The 19,730-nt window shown below is 43.5% G+C and overlaps 1 protein-coding gene across 3 annotated transcripts in view; it reads right to left on the bottom strand.

Moving 5' to 3' along the window:
- Positions 1-3,055: 3,055 nt before the first annotated feature.
- Positions 3,056-19,730, bottom strand: part of LOC143212017 (Krueppel-like factor 6) — a 378,041-nt gene continuing 361,366 nt past the window's right edge. For all 3 annotated transcript variants that reach the window (XM_076430267.1, XM_076430268.1, XM_076430269.1), the window contains one exon: positions 3,056-18,570. In XM_076430267.1, the coding sequence (XP_076286382.1) occupies positions 18,395-18,570 (176 nt within the window). In that variant the 3' untranslated portion in view covers positions 3,056-18,394. The remainder of the gene's footprint in view (positions 18,571-19,730) is intronic.

The raw sequence follows: 19,730 nt of genomic DNA, 5'->3' as shown, positions 1-19,730 counted from the left end.
TCAGGATCGCGGAAGAGTTGCGACCGCGGCTAATGCGGAATCGCTTGAAAATTTCGGGGTGTATCCCCTTTGAGGATCACGGTAGCCGGACGAAGCAGCGAGCTGCAAGAAAAATATAGCTCCGGCGAAGAGGTAAAACCTTGGAACGTTCTCCTTTTTCGCAGAGCCAAGGCAACGGGGAAAAGAAGGAAGAGTGGCTTGCGTCTAGGGAGCCGGATTCGCTTAATCCGAGCCACTTCGACCAATCCGGATACTCTGAAACTAAAGAACTACCGCTCGAGAGGATACGACGAATGACCGGCGACTAGGTAAAGGGATAACCGGGGATGCCTTTTATCGTCGGATTTCAAGGGAAACTTGCTGATTTCAATACGGTTTCTTTGGGTCCGGATGGATCTCCTTTCCTGTGCGACTCTGCATTTTCGTGCGAGTTTGTATACGCTCTCTCCATAAATGGTGCCATTTATTGTCGAAATTCGCGTGTGCAATATTTCGCTTCGATATTTTTTTATAAAATTTTTGTGTAGAAATTGCTACCTATGCTTTAAAAGTTTTCTAAAATTAAACATACACAATAAGCAAACATATAACATGCAAACAAAAACTAATGAAAAACATGGACGATGTTTTCGAAAATTTTTCTACATAAATTGCACCGTGTGATTTAAAATATTGTTTAATTAAATGGGCTTTATACAAACAAACAGAGCTAGGTCACTTCTTATTGACTAAATAAATGTAACAACCAAACAAAAATTAATGAAACATATGGACGATGTTTTAGAAAATTTTTCTACACAAATTGCAACCTGTGATTTAAAATATTGTTTAATTAAATGGGTTTTATTCAAACACACTTTTTATTGACTAAATATATATAAGAAAAAATAAAGAAGAATATGTTTTAGAAAATTCTATAAACTTCGTACTAAGTAATATGCACAGAATTGCGTATTCTGTTATAAAGCACGAACCCTAAGTAGCAGGCAACCGCAGCTGCTCGTCGAACCGGTAGCCTTATCGCAGGCGCTCGTCCATGATACGATTCCGTTTTCACCGTCTCGCGTATCTCAGCGACAAGTACTCGGCCTTGAGCACAATAGTCGGAATCAAGATCCTCATGCACAGAACTCCTCTACTTATCCGGGTCTCTATCGATTAAACTTGTCAGAGGAGCTGCGTCCGCGTAGTTAATCCTCTTGACACAGCTCCGGTATTCTTTGCCGATTCGCGGACTCGCCTTAACAGCACTCTACATTCCTCCGATAGCAGGCTTCTTCAGGTACTATCTAGAGAGGGAAAGACAGAGTCACCGTCGTGGCCGAATTAATATTCCAGAAGTGACTTTTCCAGCGAACTAATTAATTCGACCCTAATTAAATCAACGGAGAAAAACGCGCGCGTGTCGGGCATGCCGAGCGACGAGGTATTGATCAACGACGCACGCTGCTGGCACGGATCGTTAAAAATCCGTGAAATTGCACCTGGGCATTCTTACAGGTACCATGTATGGTTTAGCCAGCTGGCAGATTGATACTGATTTACTGAAATTTTCTGGACTGGCTTGAAAAGGTGAAAAAAGTCAGTTGTTGAATTTTCCATGTTTTTCCCCTTTCTTTTCTCAAGTTAAAAAATATCTCTAAAATATCATAAAATTATTTAAATAAGTCAATGAATACGTCGATAGATAAACCTACAAAACACGCTAGTAAATAAGTCAACGAATAAATAACAAATAATTTTTCCCCTTAAAGATACGTTTCAGGCTACAGTGCACTATGGAACGGCCTCGGCCACGGGGGAACGCGCTGGAAAATGGCGTACGGGGTGTGTGCAACGGGGGCAGGAAAAAATAAGGAAGTGTAGGGGCAGTAAAAATGTCGTTTATGGTCCGATCGGATGAAAAGCGCAGCTCGCACGCCCCTTTATATTTCGTCCGGGAATAGTTCCGTATCTGGACGTAGGCCGGAGACGCCCCCCACGGGGCCGGAGCGCATTATAATTTCCCATGAAACGCTTTATGATGACAAAACGCCGTGAACGTCCTCCTGCGACGGCTATCGGCATCGGAGTTATAGTTTTAGGGACGATATCGCCGTCAGACTACAACCTGCCCAGGCAATTCGCATATGTGCGAGAATGTCCGTGCTACATTTGTGTCTATGTGTCGCGGAACGACTGATCATTGGCCTTTGTTCCGTCCCCCGAGCGCGCAGAGTCGATACACTTATTTGCACGCCATGAATATCTCGCAGCGAATGTAACGCGATAACATGGATGAAAAGCTGCCGTCGTATATCTTTTCCTTTATGGCGAGGCGGGGGTGGACGATGGTTTTAACACGCTCACCCCTCGACTAAAGGTCAGGGGATCCCGTGTTCCTGCGATCACCTCGGTTTATGGGGTTTTCTGACGCGGGGGCTTCTTCTTGGGGCCTCACGTGGGCGGGATCTTTGGGTCGTTTCAGACGTCAGCGATGGCTTTAGTTGGGAGTTTATGGGTGCACGGGTGTTTGAGTGATTGTTTTAGGGCGGGCAGAACGTGTTTGATGTCCTTACTAAGACGTTTATGGGCTTTTTCGGGTTTTGATCCAGCACACTGTTTTTTAACGATGTAGTTTTGCTTACTTTGATGGTCTGTATCGCGAGCATTGAAACTTCCTCACCCACACAGTGTGGAGTTTGTTCATTCAGTTCTTTATAATTCCAGTAAGTTTCTTGGAATTTTACGAAAGGCATCATTGTTCGTATTCTGGCATTGGTTCCAAGCGAAGTTATAATTATTTTAAGAAATAACAGTATCGCGATTCCATTGAGTTTTATAATTATACCTTAAGGGGACTGTCGACGTGAACTGCAAAGTGCAACAGGTCACTTAATTCGTTTAAATTGAATTCTTACGGAGTTGTTGTAATGGAAACTAACTTTACATTGCAATGTCGAAGACACTGTGGAGTAGTAACAATTAGTAACAACCTCAACAGGAATGATTAAATTCTCCCCTGTATCTTGCCAGCTGTAATTGCTATTATAACATTGACTAAGGGTGAAGTATCTGTTTCTCTCTCTCTCTCTCTCTCTCTCTCTCTCTCTCTCTCTCTCTCTCTCTCTCTCTCTCTCTCTCTTTACCTTCACTAGAAAAATTCCTAAAACAAATCCTTCCGAGAAGTGTCGCAAAATCAACATTCAATAAAACGCCAATACCGTTCCAGAAAGTCGCCGTTCCGGTGAATTCTCATGCAAAAATACTCACCTGGTCCCGTTCCCCAAAACCTCGTAACTCCATCCGAACCGGAAGATCATCCTCCATGGGGGAGTTTGAAGGGATCCACGGAATAAATATAAGAAGAAGAAGAAGAAGAAGAAGACGAGACAGGAGATCGTATCTCTTTTTCTCCTTTTTTTCAACAGGAACGTACGTTTATTTTGCACTGAGCAGAAATACAAGCTATTCATGAAAGATGAGGTTACAGCGGCCGCAAGCCCCCCGCCCCATTCTTCTCCGCAGCCGCCCTTCGTCAAACACGAAGAGTTACTTTTATACGCGGTCGTAGCACACACATGCAATATCCTCTCTTTCTCTCTCTCTCGCGCTCCGTCTCACTTGCACACACCTACAGTCGCAACACACTCTGTCCTTTCTCATCCTCGCCGACACTTCGCCCTTTTCCCTTTTCCTCCCTCCCGCAAAAACCCTTTTATCAAACGTTGTCCCTTTTCCACAAAAGGTTTCCATCTTTCTTGCTCGCACTCGCTACTCATCCCCTTTAGATCAAGATTAATTAATATACATGTACATATAATTACAGTTTGTGCATTATCATAATCTCATATACATATAGATTGATATATATATATTATATCTTAGAAAATAAATATATATAATATTATATGTATATATATATATATTTCTTTTCAATATCGTTTTTTCGCTTCGTCTTCCTGTAATTCTTCTTAAAAAATAACGATATTTAGAGTACGCTACGGTGTTCGAAGAGCCACCAAGAGAGGAAAGAAAAGAATCAAGAGGAATATAGTGCTGCGAGGCGGGTTTCTCAGCCCCTCAACTTCTCTCTTTCTCTCTTTCTCTCTTTCTCTCTTCCTCTGTTCCATTCATTCTCACAAACAGAATGCGCAGAACACTTAGAGCACACGAGATCACTCGAAAACTTTCTTCCTCCCTTTTTGCATACGGCTCATTCAATTCCCTCGTTCACTCTCGCTCTCACACACACCCTCCTCTTGCTCTTCCGCCCCCGTTCTCTAGCTTTCTCTCACACTCCCTTACATCCTCGCCCCCCGCCCCGGTTTCCCTTTCATTCACAATCTTTCTCGCTCTCTCTCTTTCACTGTCTCTCTGCTCAGTCGCTCGCCTATCCATTTTTACGCGATCCCGAGGTGGCCAACGACCTTCACCCCCTTCTCGAGGGTTGTTTCCACCCACGAAGACCAACTCGAGTGACGTCGTTGCTGCTGTGACGCCTTCCGAGCTTCTCTTGCGAAATTGTTGGTTACTAGACGGAATTTCTTTCGGGAACATTCAGAATTCAATGCAGATTTAAAGTTTCATGTGGTTAAGAATTTTTTGGACAATGCAATTCTTTCTGTGCAGCTGGAGTCAATTTTTTAATTTCTCAGTTTCCTGAATTACATTTAGAAGATTCAGAAATTCATTTTTATCGTGATATATTCGAATGGAATTTGATTACTATTTTTAATATGCGAACGGATTAAAGTAGCCAGCTTTAATATCTACTATGATCAATTTTAACTTATCTAGTATGTATTTTCGGAATGTAAAAAGATTCCAGTAGCACTCACTGTGATGAATTTGAATTATGAAGTTTCAGTTTCACATTGATTAAATTACTCCGATTTAGTGAGAATTTTTAGGATGGAGTTTTACCACTTAACGCATTAAGGAAATTTCGTTTCTTGCAATTTTCACGCAAATAACTCGCATAGAACAGCGACCGCATCCGCGAAACGAATAAAATAGCGGGAGTAATAATGTAAAGCGAATGGTTCCGCAGCAAGCATAATCCTCGCGGAAACGAGCCGAGTATGATTTTTTTACGCGAAACAATTCCTGACCGTCCCGAGTGGCCTGTTTTTCACTCGGCCATTCCCGCCGTTTCTCTCTTCCAGAAATTACAGCGAAGAAAGATCGTCGACCTCGGGCATCGCGTGCGTATGACCGCGTAGAAACGAGAAATGACTATCGTGAAAGCTATGCAACCGTTACGAAAGATGGGCCGGCTCCGGGCGCTAATTCTTTCCTAATTATAATCCTAGGAAATTATAGAATCGAAGGGAATGCTATCGATTCGTGCCGCTAACGATCCCAAGCGAATATAGGATCGACAAATATTAACAAATTCACCTAGAACTCGATCAGACCTGGAGTTTCGCTTAGCATGATGATGTCTGATGGTGGAACTACATTTTTTGGCGGCTCGAGGTCGTCCACCCTAGTAGAACAAACCACCCTCTTCAATTCATATTGGTATCTAATCAATTACTTACTTAGTATTATATCAATTTCATGTTCACACAAAAAGAATTTAGTAAAGAATGGAATTATCTATTCTAGGTCCGAAGAAATGTTTAATTTTCGAGTTAAAATAGCTTTGAGTGCTTCGGGTTGACTTTCAATGATTCAACGATAAAATTCAATGATTTAGAATACTACATTTGCAAAAATGTTTGGTACCTAAAAATTAATTTAATATGGTTCAGGAGATTATACATTTACGGCAGAAATGAGAAGATAAAATTTGAAACGTTCGAACGAATGAAAGAATATAAGGAAAGGATCTGTGTCTTGCAATCAGACAATTTTAATTCTGCATAAAGACCCATTGATCCGAGACCCCGAGCAACCAATCGATTTCCCACCGATCGATCCTGAATCCACGATCGAGTGAAAGACATCCGCTGAAGGAGGGCTTCAGTGTTGAAAACAAGCTCACTCAAGCACGATGAGAAATTTGTTTATTAATGAATTATTTACAAAGCGCGGCCGGCCCGGTCGCTCCGTCAGCCGAATAAGAAGCGTGCGCCAGTTCGTTAACGCAAAAAATCTCTAGGCAGACAACAAATTACGCAACCGATGGGAACGACGATCTATACGCATACCCGGAGCAATAGTGTTCGTCGAATAAAATCAGAAAAGCAACGAGTGTTTATCGGACTGTTCTGAAAATATTATCTCCGTGAAAAAAGGAAACAACGATTTTCATCGACGTTCCCATCGATCGGTCAGCGATTTTTCTCGTGCACACATAATCTCGAGTAGTTCACTCTCTCACTCTCTCTCTTTTCAATAAATCCTCCGTAGAAGAATGCTCGCTCGATATACGCCAATCGATCGATCATCGAAATTGAAACGCTTTTTACAAAACGAGCCGCACTAGCTTATCACATGAATAAAATCTTCTCTGTACAATAGTCAAATGATGAACAATGAAAAATCATAGTGCAAACATAGATGCTTGTAAATGTTAAGTAAACGACAATAGTATTTACGCAGCGTTAACTAGCGGTAAAGTTAATTAAGACTTCGACGAGGAGGAAATCAATGAAAATTCGGGGCGACTTCTTTCTTGTCGGACGCCGTTTCATCTTTCCCTTGGATCATTGTCGCTCTCATTTTCTTTTGGAAATGATCGATTTGATTCTCTCAGACCTGTGTACACTGTACACACCTGTGCTCGACTCAATTTCACGCACCTCTGCTCCTTTGTACATCTTTGTTCGGAACGCACGTGCACGCACAGTCGCGGTCTCTCTTTCTCTCATACACGAGCACAGTCCGGCCCACGATTCGCTCGGTTTTCCTTTCCGGAAAACGCGGACGAACCGAGAGCAGCCGGGTGAAAAGTGGTAGAAGAAGTAGAAGAGAAGAAGAAGAAAAACAAGGAAAAAAGGGAATCGGGCTGCGCTGATTGGCTCGCTCATTTTTGCCAGAGCCAACTCCTTCCGTCCACCTGGAATCTGCGATTCAATCGCCTCGAACAGATCCCTGTTCACACAGAAATTTTCATACCTCCGGCGAATTTTGAATATTGAACGGAGAAACAGGAACACCTTCCCTGCATATCGATTAACCCTTCGAGATGTACTATCGAATCGGACTCTTCCCGAAGGTTTCAACCAGAATTCATTAACATGAATTTCATAGAAAAATTGAGAAAACTGCGAGCAAACTTGGCGAATAATTTTACGAGAAGCGTTCAAGAAAGCATCGTCTGAAAAATTTATATAAAATAAAACCAATTTGTATTGAGACTGAAACAGCAAAGTTAAAGGAAAAATATCATCGTCAAGAAAAACCAGGATTGCTCGATATCTTTGAGGACCAATAACGTCAGCTTCAAGAAACAAATGGCTACTCAGGGAGCATTTTAGGATCGGCAATGAATTCCACATGTCGAAACTGAGTTCGCCGGATTTCCTCGTGTGAAATCGTTCGAAGAGACTGCTCTTCGAGATCGTTGTAGCCGAAATATAACGAGAACTCGTGCTAAAAGGTTTCGAGAGGCTGATGGATCCTCGCGTCTCGTGTCGCTGCCCTATTCGTCTTCAGGATCGGCGAGTAGGCCTGCGTACGTGTACAGAACGATTAGGCGTCTTTTACGGAGCGAGAGAGCCTCTTTGATTTATCTTTCTGGCGGGAGTTTCGATAAACGGGGCTCGATTCTCTGTTTGCCTCGATCTTCCTCATTTTTCCGATGTTCTCTCAGGTTTTTCTTAGTTTTCGCCTTTCGTCTAACCGCTAGCTTTTATCCTAACGGAGTACTTCTAATATACATTTACATTTAAGTAGTATACACAGAGGGTGGTGAGCTGTCGTTGCTGCGAGAGGAATGTCGAAGATTTTACTCGAGAAAATTAGTTGGTAGAGAGAGAATTGAATTTTTTAGAGGATGTTAAAAGCTTCATTTTTTGGAATTGATTGACGTCATGATTCAGCAAGGTTACTCATTTTATATGGACTCGAAAATTATACTGAAATATATTTTCATTTGGTACATTTTTCATTTTTGAAGTCTGTACCTCGATAATTACTTTTCATGGAAACAGAGGATATTTATGTAACTTCCAGTTATTAAACGCAAACCAGGAAAAGAATATGTCAGGCAGGAATTAATTATGTGCAACAATAAAAGAATCCGTACCTCTTTAAAATGATACAAAAATTGCAAGCCCTATCAATAATTTTCCGAAGCACAATCGGCCCACTCCGGATTGCATACAGTGCTCACCACCCTCTGCATATATTCGTATATATATATTATAATAATAGCCGATACAAATATCACATGTGATCACCTACAAACTCGTTAGACGAGCGCTCGCTACACCATTATACAAAACGTCGAGTCTCCAGAGAATTTGAAAATTGGCGGGAAGATCCTCGACCTTCGCCGAAGTAAATTAGTCCCGATAGTTCTGGAAGGATGTCTGGTTGCTCGTTCCTCTCCCCGTTCGGCAATGTTCACTGTCCACTCGTTGCCACGAAACTGAGAGAATCGTCGGAGGACAGGTTTCCCTGGTAATCGTATACAATACAACCCGATCCGCCGCCATTAAATCCGCGGACGACCGTCGAGGGTGTTCGACGATGAGAACTCTGTGTGCACACTCTTTCTATTTCTCTCTCACTCTTTCGCGATCCGCTCATGCTCACTCTCCTCTCGCCTAAATTTAAAAAACGTGTACTCGCTTAATCGCGCGAGCCCTCTACAGGGTGATTCAAACTTGACAAATCGCTACTCGGAAACTCTACAAAATCGTCTCTATACAGATACTTTTAAATAGATATTCTCAATATTGTAAATATTTAGAATATTTAATAGGATACTTCTAAATACCTAGGAACCTGATTTGTTTCAACTCCATCGGAGGGGTCTCTACTTTCAGAGCGAAAAACTGGGGTTGGAGGCAATTTATTTCACGGAACTAGAACGTAGTCTTATAGTACTTGAAAAACTGAGTAACTTCGAAGAGAATTTGAATTAAGAATGTATAGAAGTACTTTTTAAATAAAATCTGTACAGTTTGTCACGAGCTATTTGAATCCCACAAGAACTTACCCGTGTTTTTTCGGGAAATTGAAGACATCCCCGTTTTTTTCGGTGAAAGACCCCGACGCACGATGAAGTTCAAGGAAAGAATTGTCTGGTTTCGTGATAGCGGTTTGCAACGGGTTTAATGGAACACCCTGTATAAATCTGAGGGCTTGCACGCGTATGCGTGCACTCAATGCTGTGGGACGCGACCGGTGCGTTTATACAGCGACCGGACCGGCCAGAAGGGCGGACGTTTTCACGGGGTTCGGGGGGATGGCTCGACACAATCCCTGCATCAACTATCGCCGGACAGCCCCAAGAAGAGCGGTGTCGAGAGATGTTTTCTCAACGAGGTGATCGATAATCCGGGGAACGAACGATCGACCCAAGGGTTGCGTTCTCTTGTCCGAAAAATCGAACCCTTCTCCCCTGGAAAATCGCGAGGACCTTCGACCTCGAGACAGTCCTGCGAATTCCAGCAATTATTCACTGCAAACTGTGCAGCAAAAATTAAAACCTCTCCCTACCAAAAAACGAGAAAATTTTCAATTAAAAGCGTCACGATTGAATTGAGGAAAGAAGAGAAATTTTAAGTCATTGACATGCAACCCATTTTGACCTACTGGTTAAAAATAATTTTCTCCGACGTATTCGCTCAAGTAGGAGGTATAAACAACACAGCAACCCTTATATGAATTTATATTTTTTTTGTATTTTTCTTATAATTTTCGTAGAACAACTTCAACTATGTTTATAATGAAAATGATCGACATAAAAATTGACTGACCGAACCAGTTCGAAATGGTACAGGTCGAAATGGGTTAAGGGTTGATTAAGGGTGCGTTTAGCTAATTTAGAGGATAAATATGGTGGGAAAACGGGTAACCAATCTTTGGTATCACAATCCTCGTCGTTCAGATGTAAACGCTATTTTGTTCACGTCGAGACTTTTCGCACGGAAACACGAGCACTGTCCACGTATAATTGTCAGAGGTAAGTCTAAGCATCGGCTGACAACGAAGACAGTGAACGTTGGTAATAAATCAGACTGTATCTAAGCGTTTAGTTTACGTCAATAATACTTTCGACAATCTGAGAAACCTCAGAAAATAGATTACACAGTACGAGAATCGAGAGAAGAAATTAGGAATTTCGGGACCCGTATAGTGTCCGAAGCGTGTTCAGTTACAAAAAACAAAGTAAACTATGGTCTTTCGCATTTTATTTTTAGCAAATACGGTGTAGAATGTCGGAGGAGAACAGAAACATAGTGTCAGACGAAGGATTCGAAATACTTTTAGTGGAACAGAACAAATTGGGTATTATCGCAGTAAATCATCGATCGCCAGACCTAATATTAATAATTTATGGACAATCATTAGCATTACTCATTCACATACAATCACATTCCGTAGGATTGTGCGTTTTTCACAACAGATCCTCTCCCGTTACAATCTAAGAATTTTTTTCGTAGCTAACCGAACGCTTGCTAAAAAGAGAACAAGTAAAAACGAGCAAGTAACAGCGTGATAGACTTTCGAGCAGACAAAATGGCCGCCGGAGCCTAATATTCCCGTCGCGTTTCTTTCTTTTTATTCATCGATCTAATCAATTTTCGCTACACGCAATAATCATCAAAATTCCTAAGCAAATCGACGTATCGTTCACCTCGTTTCGAGAATCCGAAGGAACAGCGGACGACAGCGTTTTATAAATAGAAGAATAGAACAAGTAAAAAGAAGAAGACGAAGAAGAAGAAGAAGTGACGCCGAGAGAAAGGAGCGACGGCTGCGCAAGCTCATTCCTCCATTTATTATAATTCTATTCCCCAGCGGCAAAAAAGCTGCGATTACAAGACTCCTCGCTTAATCTCTTCCTGTCTCTCTCTCTCTCTCACGCTCTCTCTCTCTCTCTTTCTCACACGTTCTCTCCGACTCTTGAAATTTCATTCCCTTTCTCTCCTAAACACGCTTGTCACACAGTGGTTCGCTCTCGTTCCGCTCTCCTCTCGCGATACAAAATACTCGAAGTTTCTTCCACCGCGTGGTTCCGCGCGCAGGATCACACGTTAATAAATCACATTATCATAATACGGTAATATTCACAATTATACAAATAGAGACGTGTATACACAACGAGGTACAGAATCCCAGAAAAAATCGCATTCGCTCGAAACACGGTCTCGCATACCCGGAGGACACACTCGCACGCCGTTGTATTCGGACAAAAAGAAAACTATTGCACTCACTCACACACATGCACACACACTCGCTCCCCACTGCGTATAATAATTAGTAAATATACCTAGAGCACACCGTTCGTTTTTATTCACGTTTTTATTTTTCGTTTACGTACAAGAAGAAACGTCAATAATCGACATGTTAAATCGTGGGCTAAAACATAGATCGCAGTCGCATGCCTGTATAAAATCCCTAAAAATACTCTATACCCTACCATGAAATCGTGTTTGGATGACAATAGTGACTATGCGGTGACTGTTGGCTGGTTTTCCATTTTTATTTTCGAGGTCGATCCCAGGCTCGAGCCGCGAGACACGTCTTCTCTTTTCCCGGTTCTCTGTCTGCCGTTTTTCTTTGTTGATTCTGCTAGTGGAACCAGAAGCTCCAGAAACATTGGGAACGATGACGATCTTGCGGCAGAGACCTCGAGGATCGAGTCACGGCCGAAAATGTCTCTCGGTTCTTTCGTATTGTTAGGCCTCGAGGCGGACCGAATACGCTATGATTCGACGAATCCTAGCGTCGACGGTTCTCGCGCGCGCCTCGTGTAAAGCGAGTTTTTTTTTACGGAATGCATTGTTTGCCTCTCTCTTTCCTCCCCTTCCCAAACCCCCACCCCAGCATCCTCCACCCCCGAGTTCTGCTCTACCCTTGGTCGTAACGATGTTTTGTTCCTCCTTCGTTGAGTTTCCATCGCTGGTGTCCTATTCTATTATCTTCTGGGTAATTATGTAGAACAGGCTCCGTCTCGATGATTTGTGGAGGCATGTTGTCGGGTCAACGTCCTGGGTAATTTTGCGCTGGGTTATCACTGGCCGGATTCAGTTTCCAAGATACACACCCGGCGGGTTTGTTAACGTGTTGTTTTTAATGTTTGTTGCTCGGTTTGGATTTCTACAGAAAAGTTTAGCAATATCTAGCTTCATGTTTGGAAGTTGATCTAGCTGTTGTTTGTATTGGATCGTTGATCGTGTACATACCTAGGTTTGAAAATTGTGTTTGCCTTTTTGTGTTGAACTAAAGTAGCTGAGGATTCGGGTCTCGACAACATACCTCATCGTGATCGATGGATCCTGTTCCACATAATGATCCGTTAACCACATCTCGAACCCTTTCCAAAGACGCATATATAATCGGTCCACGTTTAGTGTCAGCTTGAAATTTTCGATTTCGAAAGAAATACTCGACTGCTTTCAGTGTCATTTTTTATATCGCGTCTCTCACTCTCGAACCAATTCGTTCGCGATTCTTCCCCTCTCTCCCTTCCGAACCGTTTGTTACGTATGTTTTTGTGTCGGTGTACAATGTGCTGCATCGTGTAAAGATGAAATAGAGACACGGAGAAGGACGGACGCCTCTTAATAACACTGCGCCCTCGTGATTCTGCATTTTGTTCTTTGTTTTACTTAACTCGTTGCACGATTTTTACAAGTCTTTGAATGCCAAAGGTCACTTTTTAAAAATATAGGTAATCTCTTGACTCTGCGTTTTTTCACTGTGCTTTCCTCACACTCTCTTCCTTTCTTACTTTTCTCTCTCTCTCTCTTTTTCTCGTTCGCTCGCTCGCTCGCTCTCACTTTCTCTCTGTGCTCTCTCACGCGTTCTTCGTTCGCCCTTCGACAATTCTACGTTCGCCCTCTCTCGTTATCATTCGCGCTCGAGTCTCTTATCACACATAGGACCCTCCCACAGTCAGTTCCTCTCCCATTATTTAGTAAATTTCACCTAATCACGTAACTCCCTACCGAATAACCGCTGAACTACCGACACGGCCACCCTCAACAATTCTCAACCACTCTTACTTTAATGATTTTAATATTATAAATTCAAAGGAGTGCGTCGAGATTCGTGAATTCGTTCAATTCTAATCATGTCGCTGTTTCGAGTATGAAGTGCGCAAAATCGACAGTCTAGAATTTAAGTGTCCACTAATTTTTGTAAGATATATTATTTCATACAAACCAGACAATTTCAGTCCGAGAATCGCAATGCACAAATAAATGTTCCAAATGATGATTGAAGTGGCCGTGTCAATGGGTCCCGCCGTCAGAATGGAACTCTAGCCTCACACCTGTTCAACGGGAGTCAATCAAGTATACAATTAAATTTACATGTACAGGGTGGAAATAATTTCGCAAACCGACTTGCACGTTCCTCGACCGTTTCCTCTCTCCCCTCCATCTATTAGAAACGCATTTTTGTTTTACTGGCCTCGAAAGTATCGCGTCGCGGGCGACGATCATCGCCCGCATTAATTTAACCGCTAATTCAATTAACACCGGCATCGGCAACGAATTTCCTCGTCGAGCTCGCAGCTCGGACGCTGCTGAGAACGCGCGAACGCGACCCAACCGGCTGCTAAACGCTCACGAGAGACTTCAACTACCCATTTCTCTTTCTCTCTCGCGAAACAAGGAAACTTGCACCCTCATTGCCCTCCCCCTCGACTCCCTAGCTATCTAGTTTCTTACCGGAACTCTGTACAATTTCGCGAAATCCGCAGATGTCTCGTTTCGCATTTAGTTCCCGAAGCTATGCCTCTCTCGTCATCCTCGCGATCGCTAGACTGTGGATTTTATGCGGTTATTATATTAACATTGAAAACAGGAAGAAGTTAGTGACACGGTTATATTACAAGCAACTCATAGAAACGGTTTTAACAGAAGAAATAAATTTCACTTATCATTTTTGCACGCGAAGATTCACAGTCTAGCTCTACCCTCGCGATCATCCCCCATTTTCTCTTTTCTCCCCCCGATCTCTCACGCACACGATCATTCTCTCTGTCGCACGGCTTCTGCGCCTCGACTTAATGTCCTGCAATTTACAGTTACTATACAACATGACTGAAAATATCTTAGACCACAATAATACAATTACAATCGTGGTGCGTCTCTGTCTGTCCGTGTTTTATCCACGCCACCCCCCGCCTGCTCTCAATCGTCTTCACCACCTCCCTGCACCCCCTAATCCTCTATGTATACACACTCTGGTTTCCCCTGGTATCCTCCCTTCGTTTCTCTCGTTCTCGCTGCTCTTTCTTACTAATCTTAAATCCCGTACCGCGCCGGCCGTTTTCGTTCCCGGCTTTCTTATTGTACGCGAGTATCATAAAACACTTATGTCCACTTATCGTTACCTCGTACAACGATACAGCTTCTTCTAAAAGGTTCCTTAGAGTTTCTTCTTAGGTACTTACACCTCTATCTATGTATATCCACCTATCTATATTTATAGACTTTTTTTTCTTTTATATATAATAACTCTTTTTAACACTGCCCGCCCCCACCCCTCATTTTTTCGATTCATTCGCTCTTTCGTTTTCTTGTTCTCTCTTACATTCTCTCCCGTTCTTTCACTTTCATTCATTCGTTCAGTTCGTCCTCCCCTCTCGTCCCTTCGTCGATCTATTTTGTCTGCCTATCTAACGTGTCTATCTAACGGTCTAGCTATCCATCTATCTATCTAAACTTCTAACTACCATTTATTAATTCTTAAAGTGTCCGCTCTCTTACTCCCTTTCTCTCTCGCTTCGTTACCTGCATCTTTCACGGTTTTTATTCTCTCCTAGTATTCTCATTTTTCATCTCTCTCTCGCTCTCTAGCCACACATTTAATTACACGCGCGTGCCATGCTCTCTCACCTGCGCACACCTACCACACACTTCGTATCTCGCTTCGCGACTCTCGAGTTTAAAACAATGCACTCGCGTTCCTTTTCGTTCGAACGTTCGTTAAATATATATTTATGTATATCTATATATATATATATATATATATATTTATTTATATATATTATATCTACAGGATTCTCGATGGTAGCCGGGATGGAAACGCGCGGAACGGTCGCCATCGTCACGAGTACCTCCCTCCGCCATTTTCTTTTTATTGAATTTGGTTTGTTAATTCCATTGGCGCTGGACTATGAGTGCTTTTTGTTTTGGGAGCACCGTGGATTGCCTTCGAGGACAATGCTGGGAGCCAGATTACGTTGAAACGCCCCCTAGAGGCGTGGCTTCATCATGTGACCCTCTGCTGATTTTTTAAATAAATTTATTTCATAAATTAAGTGAGAGAGAGAGAGAGAAATGAAAATAAACGATGTGAGTTGTCAGCTGAGGTAAGACACACGAAGTCAGAATATACTCTGAAGGGGCGTGGTTTTGTTGCTCCTTCGGCCTTGACAGAGCCGGAACAATGCCCTAGAGGGCAATCCCTGCTCACAAATCAACCAAATCGCCCAAAGATGTTTTTCAAACCTGAAAATCATCAGAACAATGAAGTAAAACGAAATATTGTAAAAAATGGCGGAAAAATTCGAACGCAAGGGGGTGATCGCGACGCTTCAACGAGCCTAATTTTCAGATAAGCGTTTCCTCCCGCCCACCACAGACAAAGGAAAGAAAAATATAGAGAAGAAAGTGTGGTCGGGGCTGTGAGCTATTTTAGCTCACAGCGCCTCGCAATATATGGCTATCAAAAAGACATCCGACGACTCACTCACGCACACGTCGCACACTCTCACCGCGGTCCATTTATCCTAGATCTTGTCTCTAAATGCTGCATATATTTATATTTATATTTATATATATATAATATTTACTTTATTCATAATTATCCGAGAACATGGTAACAAATAATGAAACACCGATAGAAATTGCACAATATACAAACTCATCAGCTCCCGCCTCGCGTCTCTCTTCTTTTCGTCGATCTACCCCCCTGTCTCCCCTCCCTCAATCAACGACGCTATGGAACACATTTTCTCTCGAGAAGGAAACGGAAGATGGCAAAAAAGAAATAGAACTCTAAAATCATAAACTAAACGGGAGAAAGAAACATGGTGATAGAAGAAGAACAACACTCTCACATGCACGCGCGACCACGCAATTTCTCTCTCGTTACTCACTCACTCTCGCTAGCTGACACTCTTTTAGATTCGTCGCACACACATCAGTCAGGCTTACTTACAAATAGGTACGGTATCGTTACGTTCTACGTGCGTTATCAGTTAATTTATTTGGCCACTGAACATTTAAAATTTAGTTTTTTTTCCCTTTACTCTTCGTTTTTTTTTTTGTTTGTTGTTGTGTGTGTTTGTTTGTTTATTCATCTGCTCGCGCGCCTCTTCGGGCGAGGCGCTATACTTTTTTAGTCTCTCTCTGTTCGCGAGCGACTCGAGTCGCTCCGACGACGCTCGCTCGTCGGTTTTTTTTTAATCACTAAAGAAATAATTACTACTCTACCTTGTCCACCCCCAAAAACTTTCTCTCCCGTCGCACGAGCGATCCGAGATTCCCCGATTGCCGCAACCCCCGAAATCCGTCTCTGAACAGTTTATATAAATCGATGATCCGCGAGTTGGAAGTCGCGTGCTCGCTTCCCGTCACCTCCGTACCGTCGCGTGCGCCGCAGAAGGCGTGGCCGGGGCCAAAGGGGCGGGTCCGACGCGTGGAAACGGTTCTAGAGCTTTGTGCGGAATGTTGCCCGTTTATTTTGTCCCTTATGTAATAATATATATATTGTTTCGGTGAGTAAGACGAGAATATTAAAAAATATATATATATTTATATATACTTCATTTATTTCTGTTGAGCCTCCGACGAGAATCCCGCCCCCGGTCTCCGCCTACACCTAAGCGGCGCTGAGTGTGTGTCTGTGTACGTTATACTCGTGTGTGAAATATGATCGCAATGTCCGCGGAAACCAACAGGAGAACGTCGCCTAACAAAGCAATCGTACAAAAGTACAAAGTCAGATTCCGTATATATTTTTTGCGTATTTTCGTCGTTTTATCCATTTAAAAACCATAGGACGCGCGCCACTACGAAACAAGCCCCGTGTTTTCCTCTTTATCTTCTCGTTTCTCTCGAGGAACGAAGAATCCAAGGAGACCCGTGGTTTTCGCCTACCTTTTCTCGTTTTCCTCGCTTCTTCCTCGAGAGGATCGCTCTAGTCTCGATGAGAACGGTCGAATCGACGCGGCGCGGGACATCTCTCCCTTTTCCTTTCGTTTGTCGCTCGCGGAACGGAAACGGGCCGACGGGGAGGGTCTCGCGGGAATCGCGGGGGTGGGTCGAGAAGCGGAGGGGCCCGTGCGATATAATTCACACGGTAAATTCGGGATTAGCGCGGTAAACTTTGCTCTCGCGGAAACTGGCCGAAATCACGTATTCAATTACAGCCTCCGCCCCTTTACCACCTCGCCCTTCGCCCGGCCATTTTGTCCGGACCCTTCGCGAGAGTTTCGATTATTGGGATCGAGTCCTCCAGCCAGCCTCGATTTTTCCCGGAGGGGAAAAGAAGAGGGGGAAAACGTTTGGCACCGACAGACGTTATTGTCCTCGTGAACCGGGATTCCTCGACGGTTTCGTCGGGATCTTGAAGAATGAGTTTCCCGCCAATCCACGCCGATTCGACTGTTCCGCGGGAGGCAGACGGTTTAGGGGATAGCGCGAGCCCCGATCATGCTCATCGTCGTCCATCCCCGCTCGCAGCAGTCGCCAGACCTGTGAGAGTCGTACAGCGTTGATCTTAGAATTTAATGAATTGGCAGTGATTAAAGTTCCGGACGAGACGACCACCGTGTGTCTCTAGCCTGATGTCCTCTTGGCATGTGTAACGTAACAAGTACCGTCAGCTCCCCTTCAAGGTAAGAGGAGCTGGATCAGTTCAGCTGCGAGAGGGGATGGGGAGTTGTAACAGCGATTTCCCATCGCGATGTTTAGATTAGGTTTCTCAGGGGGAGATAGTCGGACTCTGGGGGACGACTTCCGGTCGCCTCGCGGATCATCGATCTTTCTTTCAAGTTTTGTTTTGTGGAGACGCTAGATCGTTGGACACCGACGAAACCGTCAGGTCGATCGACACCGGCTGGATCGTCGGGGATCCGTGGAAGAAACGCGATCACGAGGAGCCTGCTGCTACTGTTGTTGTTGTTGGTGTCGCTTCTACTGCTGCTGCTGCTGCATCTGGATTTCTTTTCTGCTTTTTGTTGTTGGTCACTGTGTTCGGGTGTCCTCGGGCAGCTAGGAGCTGGACCACATCTCGCCGCGTGGACGACCGCTTACAAGACGATCGATTACACGTGTCTCTTCATGTGGAGAGCCAGATGATCGCTGCGGGAGAAGCATCGGTCGCAATGCCGGCACTTGAATGGTTTCGCGCCGGTGTGCTTGCGATAGTGGCGTGTCAGCTCGTCGGAACGCGCGAATCGCCATTCGCAACCCTCCCAGCTGCACTTGTACGGCTTCTCTCCTGAAACGAAAACGAAAGAATCCTGTTAATAATGGGGTCCGTTGTTAGGGTTCGTTCTTTAGGTGGTGGGCCCTGAACAGGGGAGTTGAACTCTAGTTCTAAATATCAGGTCGTTCAGAAATTAATTTGGTTTTGGTACCATCAGATTACCATTGTTTTTTATTTTCTCAATATTCTTTATTCGGAGTAATTTCAAATGAAGTCGTAAAAATTCTTTGTTAATAAAAACCAGAAATTTTACGAGCATGGGATCTTTAAGTTGCCCGAAAAATCAACAAGAAATCATATAACAGAATGTCATAAAACTTATTTAAAATATTTAAAAAATTGACCTTATTTTGCCCTTGAGAAAACGAAATGGCTTTCCGAACGACCTAACAGTTCCACGATTCAAAACAATCCATTAATACTGAATTTAACTAACAATGTTTATTAAGATAAATGTATTAAACCGTGCACGTACGCTTGTGCGTCTAATAAATACGAACTAATAAATACGCATCGTTTTAATGGACTGATGCTCTAATCTCGCCAAGTATGCAGGTCTAAGGGATGCGCTTATCAGTCGTTCACCCCTTCGTCTTTCTCCTTCATCCCCTTTTCCGCTATTCCGAAGCCTCGAAACGCCACAGGTGGCGAGGCCGCGTTTTCTGCTCGCGCGCCGAGCCGCAGTCTCATCAACGTCAGCCACTTACCGTATTACCGAATAGATTATTTACGAGTTAATAATGCTTCCCAAACCCCTCGTCCCCACCCCCACAGTCGATTGTCCACATGATAGGCATCGCACACGTGCCGACGAGGTATCAGAGGCTCGCCTTTAAAATGGCCACGGTTTATCGTCGATCCCGGAGAAACTTTTATATGCACCCCTCGGTTTTAGTAATTTTAAGGGTAGACGCGCGTGTTCCGAACAATAAAACCCCTTTCGCCCGGTGCAGCGCCTGTCGGCCGCGAAATATCAGCCGGTTATGACGCCGCTAGTTCTGAAACTTTATTAGACTGCCGACAGTGATAATGTTATGCACTGCCTCCACTGCTTTTTATTATGCTAATTAGCAGGAGACGTCGCGCGTTCGGCTTATTGCTTTTGACGATAAGCCTCGTTGCTGTGTTGCTGGATGGATTATTGGAATTTCGTGACACTGTTCCAGTGAAAT

This window comes from Lasioglossum baleicum, chromosome 9, assembly GCF_051020765.1.
Source record: "Lasioglossum baleicum chromosome 9, iyLasBale1, whole genome shotgun sequence".
Taxonomy (NCBI): Eukaryota; Metazoa; Arthropoda; class Insecta; order Hymenoptera; family Halictidae; genus Lasioglossum; species Lasioglossum baleicum.
The sequence above is the reverse complement of the archived record's forward strand: the minus strand, read 5'-3'. Positions and strand labels throughout refer to the sequence as shown.